Below are 17,177 nucleotides of genomic sequence, written 5' to 3' on the forward strand. Positions count from 1 at the left end.
CCTTGGAGTTTGTTACTGAATATGTTAAAGCTGTAATGAAATGCTTCTTCTAATCATGTAGTTATTAAAAATTAAAAAAAAGATTAAAAAATTCTTCAAAGCATAAAAATTCACTGCTTAATAATTAGTAGATGTGAAAAACATTATTACTGAAATCTAGCTGATGACTTTGTATCTATGCTCAGATGCCAAGGAGCTCAGAAAGTAACCAACTGTGACTAGTAATAATCAGGTACATACAGATGAGAGACGCACGTGCCAACATCTCAGTGTTATTAGCAAAACAATGAGTCTTTCTGTAAGAAACAATGTCTTACAGGGCTTATACTGAAATCAATATTACCTAGGGGATAAAGGGAAAGAAGGAGCTCAAGAGAGGTAGGACCATAGGAGAAGGGTATTATTAAGGGAGAAAGGGGGAATTTAGGGGCACCTTAATTGGGGAAACCATGATGGAGGGGTGAGATAATGTGAGATATAAATAATGCCTAGCTAGTTTTAAAAACCAGAGGGAAATCTATTACTTCAACAATGTACTAACAAATTATACGTACCAGATCAAGAGAAATATGTCTAGGTAAGGTTTATCTGAAAACAATTGGTCTTTGCCCAAGATTTATCTACATGACGCACAGTAATTAAAAGCACCAGACTGGTGGAACTAACCTTATTGGATGTTTATCCATAGTTTGAGGCCTATACTAATATGGTCAGAGAGACTCAAAGGACAGTTTTAACCCCTTGCCCTCCCAGGTTGACTAAGTTCCAGGGGACTATGGAATATCTCTCAAAACGTCCTGTAACTGTGGTGAGTCACCTGTCCTCTTGTTTCAGGGAGGACATGGAGACCCCACCAGATGGACTTGAACCAGGATCAAGTCTACAAAGAGGGTGGTAAAGTCAGGAAGCATCTCATTCATGTTTCCAAGTGAAGCCAGACATGACTGAGCAGGACCATTGACTTTTCTTCACATACATGGATCTGGTAAAAGAAAGGAGCCAGGAGCCTCTTCCCAGCCCATATGACCCCCACGAACAGATCCTCAAATGACCTTAAATGTAAAAATAAATTTATTTACTTGGGCCAACTGTATGGTCTTAAACACCCAAAAAGAAAGTATAACCAAAGAGTAAAGTCATCAGTATATTTCTTTAAGAGTTCAAGGGACTACACTTCCCAGACATTCGGCTTAAGTCTATCTCAGATGTAAGACTTCAAATCCTGGTCTCCAATACTGTAGTGCCCACCTGTAGCTAAGGGAGACAGCCAGCTATTGTTCTAAAATGATGGATTTTTTTCTCCCCCTATCCTAGAAGGCTTTGAGAGGGAGCTGACACTGATTCTAACCACTCCAACAGCTATCAAAATACCTGAAAGCAAATCCTGAATCCAGCACTCTAGAGTTCAACCTTGGAACACAAAAGAAAAATAAGGAAGAACCCAATACAGGGATGCTTTTGGAAGCCCTTGTCAAGAAATTCCAATGGACTCTCATATGACGAACATTAGAAAATTGCCTTCTGACTTTTTTCTAGTTCTCTGTCTAGAACTTGTAATGCTAATTACTCTTGCCTTTACTTCTCCTTCACATCTCCTATTCATGATTCAAAGACTTTTTTTTCTTCCTCATATACAATTTGGGAGTCTTTTAGATAGACCCACTGATGGGAAACTCCAATTACCTCACCCTGTGTCCCTGTTCAGCATGGAAGAAGCCAGAGCAGTCTGTGACTGGATTCCCTATTGGCAATTTGAGTGACCTCTTCAGAGGATGGTGTAATAAGAACAGGCTAAAACTCACAATGTCCTTGGGCCTCTTAGCAACCTACCCCATTTCAAAGGCCAAAAATGTCGAAAATATTTGGGATCTTTTATCTAATCCTTAAAAGATTTTAGGGTTATCTCTTCAGAAGGGGGAATGTTAGAGTAGCCAAAAGCCCCATTAAAAAAAAAAAAATTAAAAGGCTGAGCGTGGTGGCGCACGCCTTTAATACCAGCACTTGGGAGGCACAGGCAGGCAGATCTCTGTGAGTTCAAGGCCAGCCTGGTCTACATAGTGAGTTCCAGGACAGCTGGGGCTACAAGGAGACCTTGTCTCAAAAAAAAAGAAGAAAGTCCATGAAGTTATCAGAAAAAAAGTGATGGGGAGATATGGGTGGAGTTGGAGGGGAGGGCGTGGGCATGGATTTGATTAAAATACCTCATATGCATGTATGAAATTCTCAATAAATTATTTATTTAAAAAAATGATGTAAATGTCCATGCTTCCTCCTCAAATATATATATATTACATCATGCTAATTAGTAGAGGTGATAAACATTACCATTGAACTCTACCCGATGAGTTCATAGACATACAAAGGCACCAAGGATCCAAGTGCAACTGATTATGACTAATAATAATCAGATGCATACAGATTAGAGATGCATGCACCAACATCTCAGCATTAGTAGCAAAAACAATGAGTCTTTCTGCAAGGAAGATTATATTCTAAAAGGAAATGGAGATCTTTTTTTGAGAAGTATGACATCATCAGAATAAAAATGTCCACTTTTCAAATTAAGTGGCATGCAAATAGTATGTAGCTCATCAACAAGAAAAGATCTGAGCAGAAGCTACCATTGAGAGGGCAGACACTCTGCACTAATGATGCAAAGATTTCAACCATGTCAAATACTCTCAAAAAGCAAAAAGAAGCTATAAAGAAGTATAAGAAGCCAGAACATGTGACAACACACAGAATATCAATAGTACAGACATGATAAGGATTCAAATGAAAAGCTTAGAGCTAGGAAAAAAGACTTTTTAAAAAATATATTTATTATTTTCATATTATGTGTATGAGTGTTATGCCTGCATGTAGGTAAATGCACCCGTGCAATGCCTATGGAGGACAGAAGAGGCTGTCAGATCCCCTGGAATTGGAGTAACGGACAGTTGTTAGGTGCCATGTGGGTGCTGGGATTCGAACTCGGGTCTTCTGCAAGAATCGTCAGTGTTCTTAACCACTGAGCCATCTCTCCAGCCCTGAAAAAAAGACTTTTTAATTAAAATTTTGTCAGGGTGTTTTAGTAGTAGATTCAAGAAGGCGGACGAAATAGGGAACTTAAGGAGAGTCAACTAAGACTAGGCAGCAGAGCACAGTGCAGATAATGAAGTCAAACAGATGGGGGAACTTGTAGGATATAGGATACCATGTATTACATGTGTGAGAGTCTAGGAGAAGAGAGAAGGCACAGAAGTATCTGAATAAACAATAGCAGAAAACTATTGGCTAAAAGACATCTGAGAAGCTTACTGTCCATAAGATAAACTCAGAGATGTACCCCATTTGTATTAACTACACTGTTGAAAGACAAAGAAAAGGAGAGGCTCTTGAGAAATGACTCATTGAAGACAATGGATCACCATGAGATTAAAGCCAATTTCTCACCAGAAACTGAAGAACAAGCCGATTGTGGTGGCCTACACCTATAACCCTAGCAATTGGGGGATGTGGTAGGTAAGGAGTCCAAGGAGCACTATGGCTACATGGCAAGATCCTGTCTCAAAAAACAAAACAAAAGAAAAATTTAAGAACAGACAGCAGAAAAGAAAACATCAACTAAAAAGCCTACTTCCAAGAAAACTATCCTTCAGTAATGAAGAAGAAATGAAGACATTCTCAGACAAACAAGAGCAGAGTCAGTCAAAGTAGCTATGTTGACAGAAAATGCAAATGCAGTCCTTTAAGCTGAAATAAACTTGAAACTACATAAAGAAAAACAGAGAACATCGGCAAAGGACAGCTTTGGATAAACAGTGATGAACAAAAAACAAAGTGGCACAAGGAATAAAAGTCTAACAAGACAAATACATGGCACAGCACTTGTTAAAGAGAAAAGAGGCAGAAGAGAGTGAGAGGAACAGCAAAGAAACCTGTTCTGTTACTGTCAGAGTTCAGGTGGGTCAGCTCATAAGACTGAAGCCACTGCGATGACAAGCTGAAACTCAGTGAACCAGGACACTCAAGAGAAATGGTACCCATTAAGTAAACATGAGTCTTTGATCCATAGTTTGAATCAGCTGAAGAAAAATGAGAATACAGTATCTTCAAATGATCTAAAACCAGAGATTAGCTGGCTCTTGGATAGCAGAGTAAATTAAAGTTGTCTTTCAGATAGATATAATGAAACCATGTGATGATACACTGGGGAGAAGGAAAAGAGAACCCTTGTACCCTGCAAAAAAAAAAGAAAAGAAAAAAGAAAAAATTTTGATTCAGTTTACCCAAAGCTGGAGCTGTTCCTGGTAGCATCCTGAGCACTTGCATTTTTATGAGTTAATAAGCTATCTTCTCTTGTAACCTAAGAAAATAAAATAAAACGATTGACTTTTTGTTAAGGATACTAAAGTAACAAGTTTATGTTCCCTTCTAGTAAAAATAGAAAAACCAGCTTGCTTCCATTCATACCGTAGCAGTATGACACCTAGTTTAGTACTGCCCAACAGCCAAATTAACAATCCATGGCCTCAAGTTCAGTATGTTGACCATACAGTTCATACCCACTTACTACACAGATATTAGTTACTTAAGACACTACAGTGTATTACTCAATACATATAAAATTCACAAAGATTCAAATTTGTATGATAAAAAGAAGAAAACATGGGGCTGGAGAGACTACATGCAGGCATAACACTCATACACATAAAATAAAAATAATAAATAAAATATTTAAAAAAAAGAAGAAAACATGGGGCTGGAGAGACTACATGCAGGCATAACACTCATACACATAAAATAAAAATAATAAATAAAATATTTAAAAAAAAGAAGAAAACATGGTGAGCAGTACATTTGGCTATTGTTTCTCCTTAATTAGAACAAATATTTTAGGAAGGAGATCCAAATATTTTTTTAAAGAGTTTGGTTCCCCCAACATTATTAAGGTACTATTACATATAGTAAGATGAAATCACTTTAAATGTTTGATGAATTAGGAAATTCTCCTTCCTGTTCTATAAAAAGAGTTTCTGAAAGAGTTTGTATAGAATTGTTATTAGTTCTTTTAAAAATAGTAAGTAGATTTTAAACATGAAGGCATCTGGTCCTAGAATTTTCCTTATGAGGAGGCCTTTCACTATATAATAAAATCATTATAATTTATAGTAAAATCCTTATAATTTAGAGTTCTTGAAGTTATTTCTCATTTTGTTAAATAAAAAAAGATCCAAAAGTACAACTGAAATGTAAGGTCATGCTGCCTTAAGTTTCTTCATGCTGCTATAAGAAAATGCAATGAACCAACTACAAAAAAACAAGCATTTAATATCACATAATGCTAGAGGTTGGAAAGCTCAAGATCAAGACGCTGGCACATTCAGTTTCTGATGATGGCCCATTCCCCAGAGAGGGCAACTTCTTGATGTACCCTCACATGGTGGAAGGGACAAACAAGTGTCCTTAGTCTTTTTTTTTCTAAGAGCACTGTGTTGGTTTGAATGAAAATGTCCCCCATAGTCTCCAAGTATTTGAGCATTTTGTCTTCAGTTAGTGGCACTGATTCATGAGGTCTTAGAAAGTGTGGCCACGCTTCCTCCAGCACGTCACTGGGGGTGGGCTTACAGAGTTCTTAAGCCTTGCCCGATCTCCAGTCAAGTGCTTAGGTTCTGCTCTTACTCCAGCCACCTCTGCCACCATGCCTCCCTGCCATAATGGACTCTTTCCCCTTTGAAACTGTAAGCTAATAAACTCTTCCTTTTATAAGTTCCCTTGATCATAGTGTTTCTATCACAGCAACAGAAAAGTGACTAATACAAGCACTAAAACCATTCAGATCACAGTAGATGATTAACAGCTGTTAGAGTGACTGCCTCTATAAAGGCTAGCATTTATTTATTTAATTTATTTACTTATTTATTTATTCATTTATTTATTTATTTGTCTTTTTGAGGCAGGGTCTCCCTGTAGCCTCAGCTGGCCTGTTCTGGCTATGTAGACCACGCTAACCTGGAACTCACAGAGAACTGCCTGCCTCTGCCTCCTGGGATTAAAGGTGTGTGCCACCATGCCTGACTAAGGGCCATCTTTTTAAAGACAGGGTTTCACTATACAGCCCTGGCTAGCCTAGAACTTTGTAGACAAGGCTGGCTCCAAACTCAGAGATTTACCTGCCTCTGCCTTCCAAGTGCTAGGATTAAAGGTGTGTGCCACCATACCCGCCCAGTGCCATCATTGTCAGTGCTCTTCACGTTCTAGGCAGTATTTCATGTCCTTTGTGTTTGTTACCTTATTTCATCCTTACAATGCACCTAAAGGTAGCTATTGCCATTACCTTATGTTAAGTAGAAAATGAGGTCAGAGAAATGAATGAATTTGCCTCAAATCACAAAACTTGAAGGTGACAGAAGAGAAATGGAATTCTAGAGCCTATGCTGTCATATTTTATGTCTATCATATATGTAAATATTTTGCTTTCTGCTTGTTTTAGGGAAGTATGAACAGCATGCCCAAAGGCATCTCAGTTTTCTTCAAAGCTTGTGTCTGGGACAGAAACAGGAAATAGGAAAGAATATCTTCTCAACCACAGGAAACTATGAAATCAGAGTTGACAACCTGAGTTGGTGAGGCAAGATTCCATTCCGGTTTTATTATGGAAGTTTGAAAGCTAAGGAGCAAAGAAAAAGTTGCCTGGGAGAGCATGGCCGCCATACCCTACAGGTGTACACACTGTATCTGTCACCATGTGACAGTGAACTCCTCCTTGTAATCATTCTTGTTGCAACCAAATTTTGTTAATTGAGGGTAGGTAGGTGGTAGGAAATAGTAGATGGATAAAGACAACTTAGGATTTGAGAGAAACTTTTCAATTAAAAATTTTTTAAATTTATTTTTATTTTATGTGAGTGTTATGCCTGCATATATGTAAGTGCACCTGTGTGTGCAGTGCCCACAGAAAGAGGGCGTCAGATCCCCTGGAACTGGAGTTACGGATAGCTGACATTGTAGGTGCTGGGATTAAACAGCCAGAACAGCCAGTACTCTTAACAACTGAGCCACCTTTCCAGCCCCAAAAGAAAGTTTTTTTGAGGCATGGTCTCATTATATAGCTCTGCTTAGCTTGGAACTCCCTATGTAGACCAGGCTGGCCTTGAACTCAGAAATCCTTTTCAAAAAAAGTCACTGGCATAAAAGTGAAAAAATTAGGAATTCATTTTAAATTAAGCTTTGTTTGTAAAGTCTTATATACCAGAGCATCTTTACCACCTTAAACCACAACTGCATAGTCTGAATTTGAATTTAGAATTGGCAAAGGTGTTTCTTCATCTTGAGCACCACCTTGGTACTACACACTGTCACTTGTTGACTCCTACACTCTTTCCATGTTGCCAGGACTAAGGACTATGTCTGTTAAAGGCAGCTTACCTTATGCACTGCTTCTACTTGAGCCTTCAAAATATTACTCTTGAAGTCAGGAGGAACCCTCACAGCATTCAGTCCTGGGCTCTCCATGGCATTATTAAGACATTTCTCAGTCAACTTTACCACTTCTTCCTAAATGTTAAAAATATACTTTAGCACTCTTGACAGACCATAGTTATGTGGAAATAAGAATGTCAAAAGTTCATATTCAGACAATCAAGAAATAATATGCCTGAAGTAGTTACTTCCTATTCCAGGCACAGACAACTCCGGTAACCATCTACTTGCAGTCAGATAGCTTCCAGAATCACAGGGACAGGAACCTATAGGGTCTAAATGAAATCCAGCGGGAATGAATTTCAGCAAATGTCACACTCCATGCGTGGTTTAATCAGGCATTTGTCTGAGGTGGGATAGTCAAAAAATCAGCTGCTTAAAGACAGAATTGGGCTCGTTGATTTGTAAAGGTTCTAACCATTCACATTTCATGTTTTTAACTCTGGATTTTTCACCAGGGAGGGAACTGACTGTGTCTGGGATTATATGTAACAAATATGTAAGCAAATTATTTTCAGTTACACTGATGAGAGAATAAAGCATATATCCATTCAATAATTTAAATTAAAATTATATAAAAGAAATAAATTGGAACAGACTAATTAAGAAATGCAAATTATCTATATTACAATTAACATTTTGCTCAAATAGCAATTAATGACAGGCTAGCTGGAAGGCTTAGCGTTATCCTATCTCTTTTCAGGTTTGAAAAAGTTAGTGTGCTTACTTTAATTTTGGTGTTTCTCAATGTGGTCTCCACATCTACTGCTGGGTAGTGCCCCCAAAAACCCATAATTTAAAAATACTGTTTGTTCTTTTGAGAGCCCAGACTGCCTCTGCCTCCCAAAGGCTAGATTATAGGCACCTGACCACCAGGCCTGGCTCAAAAATTTGAATTTTAAACAGGCCTGATTCTACTATAAAATAAGAAAGTCTGAGAACTACTTTTTAAGATTTGACTATACCTGTGGACTTCTATTAACTCCTATTAGGTGAAGGAAGTCTGTGTGTGTATGTGTGTGTGTGTGTGTGTGTGTGTGTGTGTGTGTGTATGTGTGTGTGTGTGTGTGTGTGTATGTGTGTGTATGTGTGTGTGTGTGTTACTGGGGACTGAACCTAGGACATTCTGCAAGCTAGACAAATGCTGAGCTATATCCCCAACCTTCTTTTTAATTTTAATTTTGAGACAGGATCTCACCTAGCTGTCCAGGCTGGCCTTGAACTCACTCTGTAATTCAGGAGGGCCTGGAATGTCTTGAACTTGTGATCTTTCTGCCCTAACTTCTCACATAGTTGGGATTATGTCTCTGTACCACCAGGCCTAGTTCCTGAGTTCTCTTGTCTTTTACAATCACGACTCATTTAAATGCATTTTTTTTTCTTGAAGACCATTACGATGCAGAATTGAGTACTTACTAATCACTACTATTTGTACATAACAATATTCTCAGAGCAACCTCCCTCTGACATTTTAAAACAAGAATTCCACATATATAACACTGATAAGAATACAGACTTTTATCTTTCTGCATATCAATTATGCTAAAGCACCAAAAGTTTCAAAACTATGCATGTCTTTGGTCCCATACTTCTACTTCTTGGGCATTGATCCAAAGATACAATCAATGATGACTGCAAACATTATTTCTAAGATCTTACCACAACACTAAACAAGACAATGAAAACCGGCTATCTAAATGTCTAATAAGGGACTGAATAGACACATCCATGCAATTTTTTTAAGTACATTTATTTATTGTACATGTGTGTGTGTGTGTGTGTGTGACACATGTGAAGGTCAGAAGATAACCTACAAAAGTCAGTTTGCCCCTTCTACCAAGTGGATCTGGGGAATTGAGTTCAGGTCATCAGGCTTTGTGGCAAGTGCCTTTATCCACTGAGCCATCTTTCCGGCCCACATTCATCTAATTTAGTCATTACTTAAAATGTTTTGCTGAAATACAGCTTTCTTTTTTTTTGGTCTTTTTGAGACAAGGTCTCCTTATAGCCCCAGCTGGTCTGGAACTCACTATGTAGACCAGGCTGGCCTTGAACTCACTGAGATCACTTGCCTCTGCCTCCCAAGTTTCTAGGATTAAAGGTGTGCACCACCATGCCCAGCCTTTTTTTTTCCCCCCAATATTTTATTCATCATTTTTATTTTATGTATATGAGTGTTTTTCCTACATGAATGTAAGTGTACCTGTGTCGTACAATGACTGTGGGAGCCAGAAGAGGGATCTGGATCCCCCGGAACTGGAGTTACTCAAGGTTGTTAGCTGCCAGGTGGGTACTGGGAACTGAATGAACCCTGGTCCTCTGGAAGAGCAGCCAGTGCTCTTAACTACTGAGCCATCACTCCAGCTAATTTTTTAAACTTTAAAAAGCAGCATCATTGCATTTTTATTTTTGGAATGTATATATCATGAAATGTTTGGGCGCTTATGTCTGAAAATGTTAACTGGTATTATCTCTAGTAGCATAATGGATGGTTTTTTAATTTTCTAATTTTCTGGGTTTTTTTTGGTCTTTTTGAGACAGGGTCTCCCTATAGCCCCAGAAGTCCTGGAACTCACTATGTAGACCAGGCTAGCCTTGAACTCACAGAGATCCACCTGCCTCTGCCTCCCCGAGAGCTGGGACTAAAGGCGTGTGCCACCATGCCTGGCTAATTTTCTGCTTTTTGAAGCCTGCATTTCTATAATTATTGTGTATATATACAATATTTTTTTTAAAGTCACTACATTTAAGCTGCATGTATTAGCTTTATGATGTTTTCACTTTATTTTGTTATAGCACAAACTCCATTTATATCCAGGTACTACACTGCTGATTTGTTTGCTTATGATGACCACAGTGGGGCAAACGCAACAACAAAAGAATTAAAAGTATCTCAGGATTCTTAAATAGCCTGAATTAGATCTGGTCCTATAAGACTGTGGAACTGAAACAACTGTGGAATTGAAACAACTGTCAGAGTCAGGTTAGGTGCTCAAGTCAGCGTTGTTAACGTAGGATCAAAGTCTCATTAGAACCAGTCAGAATGATACTCACCACTTCTGAAAGGTTCCAGTGTGCTCAGAAAACAACTAGAACAAACAGAATAGCTTAAAGAAAAATAGCACTGTTCTACATATCAGTCCTAATGCTGAGGTCCAAATACCTCATTTAAAAGCCTCAGAAACACAAATTATTAAAATGAAAAAAATATACAAACCTCTTAATTTACAGTTTCACCCAGTCCTTCAAATAAATGGACGGGCTGAATCAAAAGGTTTAAAAATAATGCTTTTCACTGTGTGTTTTTAAAAAAACACATGAGATGACCTTAAAGTTCTGTTTTTTTTATTTATTTTTATTTTATGTGTATGTGATTTTGCCTGCATATATGTCAGTGTATTATGTGTTTTGCAATGCCCAGAGAGACAAGAAGGTATTGGCTCTTCTGGAACTGGAGTTTCCAATAGTCATTAGCAGTTATGTGGGTGCTGGGACTGAACCCCAGCCCCCTGTAAGAACAGCCAATGCTTTTAACCCCTGAGCTATCTCTCCAGCCCCTGACCTTAAAATTCTTTAACTTCCATGTGGGTACTGGAAGCCAAGCCTGGGTCCTCTGCAAGAACAGCTGGTGCTCTTAACCACTGAGACATCTCCAGCCCTCTGACCTTAAAATTCTTAATGCTGCTGTACATTTCCTCCTTTCTTCCTACATATCTACACTTTTCACCTTTTTAAGTGGGAAAATGGGTCTATAATAGCTCAGCACCTACAGATTTCCCACCAAAATAAATGAGACAGTATTGTCTTAGAAAGAAATTTTTTTTGGGAACTCTGGAGCTGTGCAGCAGGAAGTCACAGGAGAGATCTAAATACCTGGCTGTTGACATTAACATCAATGTTGGGTCGAGGAGATGGCAAGAGATTCTGTTCCACTTCAAACTTTTTGAGCTTCTCTGTAGCATCTTTTAACACTGGAAAAAAAAAATGGAAAATTTCCCATCAGTCTGCTAGACTTATACAGCCACATGATGGCACACACTTAAATTCTGTTCCTCCTCAATATCAATTGCCATCATGTAAAAGTAATAATCCAGATAAACACAAAATGAATATATTTTCCAGGAACTTTGTATTAACTAGACGAAGAGTTAATCCTAAGTAGGAGCACTGTCTATACAACTACTAAAAAACAAAAACACATGGATTCTTAAAAGCATATATGCTTAGGGCCTGTCTAGCCAAGAGACTGGAAAGGCAGAGGTCACAGGGCCCTTTTCTTTTTCTCTTTTTTTTCCGTCCTTTTAAGACAGGGTCTCCCTGTAGCCACAGCTGGTCTGGAATTCACTATGCAGATAAGGCAGGCCTCCATCTCACAGAGATTTACCTGCCTCAGCCTCCGCCTTGGAGTGCTAGGATTAAAGGTGTGTACCACCACTCCCAGCTCCCTTTTCTTTCTTAACCATGTCTAACCTCAGTACTTTTCTATCTTCTTTCTGGTCCTATCTATCTATCTATCTATCTATCTATCTATCTATCTATCTATCAATCATCTATCTATCTACCTACCTATCTTCTAAAACTACACATATTTGGAGTAACTATGAAAAGGCATATATCTTTTCATTTACTAAATCAACATTTTACATTTCAGTCCCATAAGGCATGAGGCAGGGCAAGTGTTTTGTCTTTACAGTGTTCTTTGTAGATACAGAATATATTATTAATACAGTCCACTCTTGAAAAGGAAATGGGTTATTCATTTTATTTGTGCGCATGCTTGTGTGTATGTGTGTGTAAGGTCACAGAGTTTATGTGGAGGTGACAGGACAACTTATGGGAGGTCCATTCTCTCCTTCCACCATGTGGAACCCAGGGATTAAACTCACATCAAGTACTTTTACCTACTGAGCCATCTCAATAGCCCTAAATACAATTCATTTTTTAAATGAGTCCTATTTAAGTTAACTGCCCTGAAATTATCTTTATTTTTTAAAAACATTGTTTTTTTGTTTTTTTTTTTTAATAAGTATGAATGTCTATAAGTGCACCCATGTTGTGCAATGCCCATGGAGGCCAGAAGAAGGCATCAGATCCCCTGGAAATGGAGTTATAGATGGCTGTTAGCCACCATATGAGTGCTGGGAACTGAACTTGGTCTTCTGTAAGAGCATCCAGTGTTAACTGTTGAGCCATCTCTCCAGCCTCTCCACCATTCTTAATATAAAAATATTCTATTCTCACTAACTGACTTTAAGTAAATGCTATAAATGTTAAACTTACAAATGTTTAGAGAATTATCATATCTTATTTGATCTTTTTAAAAAATTATTACTGGGGCTGGAGAGATGGCTCAGCAGCTAAGAGCACTGGCTGCTCTTGCAGAGGACCCAGGTTTAATTCCCAACACCCACACTGTGGCCAACAACCATCCATAACTCCAGTTTCAGGGGATCTGACATTCTCTTCTGACTTCTGTGGGCACTGCACAACATGGGTGGCAACTACCTACATGCTGGCAATACACTCATACACAAAATAAAAAAGTAAAATATTAAAAAATTTATTATTGTGTGTGTGCAAGACATGTGTAGGTGTGCATGTCACCTCACTAATGTCGAGGTCAGAGACAACTTTGTGAATCAGTTCTCTTCTACCTTTAGGCAGTTTCCTGGGATCAAACTGAGGTCATTAGGCTTGTGGTACTTTACTGGTTGATCAATCCATCTAGACCTTTATTTGATCATTTATAGTGATCCCTAGTTCATTATTACCATCTTGTACTAACTTAATACAATCTAATAATTTTAAACTCAATAACTGCTAAAATAGTATGATTATGGCATTGAAGGAATTCTTAGACTTTCAAATTTATATAATGGATATAAAATAGACTGTAAATGAAATTAATATTGTCAACTCTATAAAGTAGATTCTGTAGAACACAGTCCTCTAGGCCAAGTAGCTGCTATCTTCATGAGAGTGCCAACTTGCAAGAGTCAATCATGATGGAGCTCTGGGACTCATAACATTGCCTCACAGAGGGGAGGTGGTAGGGAGGGTCACTGGACCTTTACCTGAGTTATCCAGCCACTCTTCTGAGCCATTTGGATGCCATTTCACATTAAATGCATTTGGGCTAGGGGCATTCTTGGGGAGGGGCTAGAGTATACAGGCTGGGAAGGTGAAGTGGGTGGGGGGCAGGGCTCCAGCGATGTAGTCATGGGGCAGCTATTGGCCATGCTGGGTGCAGACCTTCTGGTGCATGGTGCTGTCCCTAACCGCTCACCCACGCTCTGTAAGTAAGCACAATAAACTTACTAGTTTCCCAGCGCGAACTCTGGTGGAATCCTACTTGTGGGGTAGGTGTTGTTTATGTCTCCATAATTCTCTAGGGAGGAATTCTCACAACAGGAGACTATTTTTATTTTGATCCTAGAATTACTTTGCATTAAAGTAGTTCTGCCTCTGGCAGGATCAAAATCCTGATGGCTGCCGGGCATGGTGGCGCACACTTGTAGCCCCAGCACTTGGGAGGCAGAGGCAGGCGGATCTCTGTGAGTTCAAGGCCAACCTGGTCTACATAGTGAGTTCCAGGTCAGCTGGGGCTACAGGGAGACCCTGTCTCAAAAAAACCAAAAAAAAAAAAAAAAAAAGTCCTGATGGCTTTGGTTTGTTGTTTTCCATATTTTAAGTTAACAAAGAACAAGCATTTCTAATAAAAGGTAGAGTACAGGCAGGGTTTTCAAAACTAGACTACCTAAAAGAAATTACTGCAGAGATCAGTACAACAGATAGTAATGGAGAATGTTTAGAAAAATCAAATACCATTACTCTAAAAGTACCAACATAACTCAGTACCAACATAACTTGTTGCCCTGATCTTATATCAGCAAGCACAATTTACACCTGGTAAAGGCAATTACAAACAACAGCCTTGTCTGGTAGGGTATCTGTAGTGGTTGCTTAGTTCTAACTCCACAAACAGCATGTTCTGTTAACAGAAGCACTCACTTCACTGACACTTCTCATACCACTGCAGTACTCCATAGTCTTCAGACAGCAGCATGTTTACAACTTTCTGTGAGTACTTCAAAGATGGTGACTAATTTTAGCCTATGATAAAATTAAAATTGGCAAGAGCCACATAAATACAAGCTGCTTGAAAATGAACTCATACCACACTGAGATGTAGCAGGAAACACGTGTTTAAAAACAATTTTGGATTTACAATCAAACCAAGCGTGCAAATATATATAGACATTTTCAATGAGCAATTTACTTTCTTCATTTTATCCTATGAAAAAAAATGAAGGAAAGGTGCTGGTGAGAGGGCTCACTAGGGAAAGGCACTTGGTGCTGTGCCTGATGACGAGTTCAATCCTTGGGACCCAGATGGTGGAAGGGGAGAACTGACTCTGTAGAGTTGTCCTCTGATCTCACACTCATGAGGTAGCACCTCTACACACAAATAAATAAAGTTAATGATTTTTTTTTAATTTAAGGAAATCAGGGCATTTGTTCTGCATTATTTCTTTTTAGGAAATAGGTATTAACAGCAGAATACAAAATATTTTCTAGGAGCTAATAGAATGTTCATGAAAAAAAAATCCATTCAATCTTGTGTCCTAGGCAACCTTTTAACTTTTTTTTTTTTCTTTTGAGACAGGGTCTCACTATAGCCAGGCTGGCCTTAGACTTGTGATCCTTGTGCTTCTATATCATTATTATTTTTTGTTTGTTTTGAGACAGGATCTCCCTATAGCCCCACCTGGCTGGGGACATGCTATGTAGTTCAGGCTTTTCTGGACGTGACAAGAAATTTGCCTGTTTCCTGAGTACTGGGATTAAAGGTGTGGAATACCATACCCTGCCCCATTATCTTCCTAATTTGTACTCAGAGAATAAATAAAATGCCAGAACGAACACATAAATGTATACTCACTCACAAATGGTACATGTTTAATGTTGTATTATCTTTAACTTTTCCCCAACGTTCTCCTTAGACTTAAAAACAAAGGGCAAGAAGGCCTAAGTTTCTCCATTATGTCATTACATAAAACATTTTTGGAGGAAGTGCTTTAAACATCTTAGGAATATTCAAAAGGAGATATGATAGGAAGGTGTTGGGGTTGGTGAGATGGCTCAGGGAGTAAATGAACTTGATGGCAAGTCTGAAGACCCAAGTGTGATCCCTGGAAGCCACAGGATTGAAGGAGAGAATGGCTGTGAGCAAGCTGTCCTCTGTCCCTGTGCACGCCATGGCATGTGTGCTGTCTGGTCCTATCCCCGCCACCCCCAACTAAATAAATGTAATAAAAAACACTTTGGGGGCTGGAGAGATGGTTCAGCTGTTAGGAGCATTCTTGCAGAGGACCTGGGTTTGGTTCCCAGCACCCACTGGGTGACAGCTAACAACCAAGGGAAACACTAGTGCCAGGGATCCAAAACCCTTTTCTGGCCTCCACAGGTACTGCATGCACATGGAGTACTTACATGTAGGCAAAACACTCATGCAAATAAATTAACAATAAATTTTTTAAAATTTGAAAAATATTTTCGATGTGTCACTGATAAATTACAGAACATTTACTTACTTCCACATTCAACTTTCGGCTCCTCTAATCCAGTTGACCTGGTGGTTACCTTATTGTCATCCAGTACTGAGGATGTTTCTGCAGTATCTGATGCCCTCATTACATCACCAATGGTTGTTTCTAGTAAGTCTGGACTATTTAGCAAATCAACATTTAGAGGCGAGCTGTGAAAGTAATAGAAGATTTACTCAAATCAAGAAATTTATCATGAAAGAATTTAAAATATAAACAATGCTAGAAAAAGACACATTGAAGAGATTTGTTTTTTGAGACAGGGTCTCACTACATAGCCCTAACTGGCCTGGAACTCACTATGTAGACCAGGCTAGCCTGGAACTCAACAGAGATCTGCCAGCTTCTGACTCCTGAATGCTGAATTAAAGGCATGTGTCACCACACTCAGTTCACTGAATAGTTTTACTGAACTGATTTTGAGCACAGTTCTTCTAGCCAAGATGGAGTAAAAGGGAATGGGTTAGCCTCCTACCCAAAATAACCCGAAGGGACAAATAAGCTACTCTCAGAAGACACTAGACGCTAGGCAACAAAAGGGAATGATTCTGAGATTCAGGAAAGAAGTGAGCCTTACAGTTGCTTGAGACAATGTCTAGGCCATAGTACAGAGGTGGGGAAAGGAGGGAGAGCAGAGGACTTTCCTACATGGTGAAACAGCTGGCGATCTGTGAAGAAACATCAAAGGTATTAATGAGGCCCATCCTTGGCTGTATCCTTAGTATTTCCGGTGAGGTTTAACTGAAGAGGGAGGGAAGATACACTTGGAATGTGAGGAGCACTACCCTATTGGCTGTGGTCCCAGATTGAATAAAAAAGGGGAAAAGCGAGGGCTGGAGAGATGGCTTAGTGGGTACTTACTGTACAAGCAAGTGGGACCTGAGTTTGGAGCCCCAGAACCAATTGAAAAGGCAAGTACAGTAGGAAGTGAAAATTTGCAATCCTGGTATTTCTACAGTGAGATCCAAGGTAGAGACAGAAGAATCTCCAGAAGCCTGTGGACCAGCCAGCCTAGCTTAGGTAGTGGTGGGCCAGAGACCCAGTCTTAAATAAGGTGGAAAGTGAGGACCAACATCTGAGGCCGTCCTCCAACTACAGGTATATTGT

General features: G+C 39.1%; 1 protein-coding gene across 4 annotated transcripts in view; it reads right to left on the reverse strand.

The window, feature by feature from the left end:
* Epb41l5 (erythrocyte membrane protein band 4.1 like 5) overlaps positions 1-17,177 on the reverse strand; it is a 142,723-nt gene that overhangs the window by 31,774 nt on the left and 93,772 nt on the right. For all 4 annotated transcript variants that reach the window (XM_029562404.1, XM_017797571.2, XM_008830872.3 and 1 more), the window contains exons 17-20: positions 16,059-16,222; positions 11,338-11,435; positions 7,411-7,539; positions 4,272-4,348 (exon numbers count right to left, since the gene is read on the reverse strand). In XM_029562404.1, the coding sequence (XP_029418264.1) occupies positions 4,272-4,348; positions 7,411-7,539; positions 11,338-11,435; positions 16,059-16,222 (468 nt within the window). The remainder of the gene's footprint in view (positions 1-4,271; positions 4,349-7,410; positions 7,540-11,337; positions 11,436-16,058; positions 16,223-17,177) is intronic.

Source organism: Nannospalax galili, unplaced genomic scaffold (assembly GCF_000622305.1).
Source record: "Nannospalax galili isolate Female #2095 unplaced genomic scaffold, S.galili_v1.0 scaffold633, whole genome shotgun sequence".
NCBI classification, from domain to species: Eukaryota; Metazoa; Chordata; class Mammalia; order Rodentia; family Spalacidae; genus Nannospalax; species Nannospalax galili.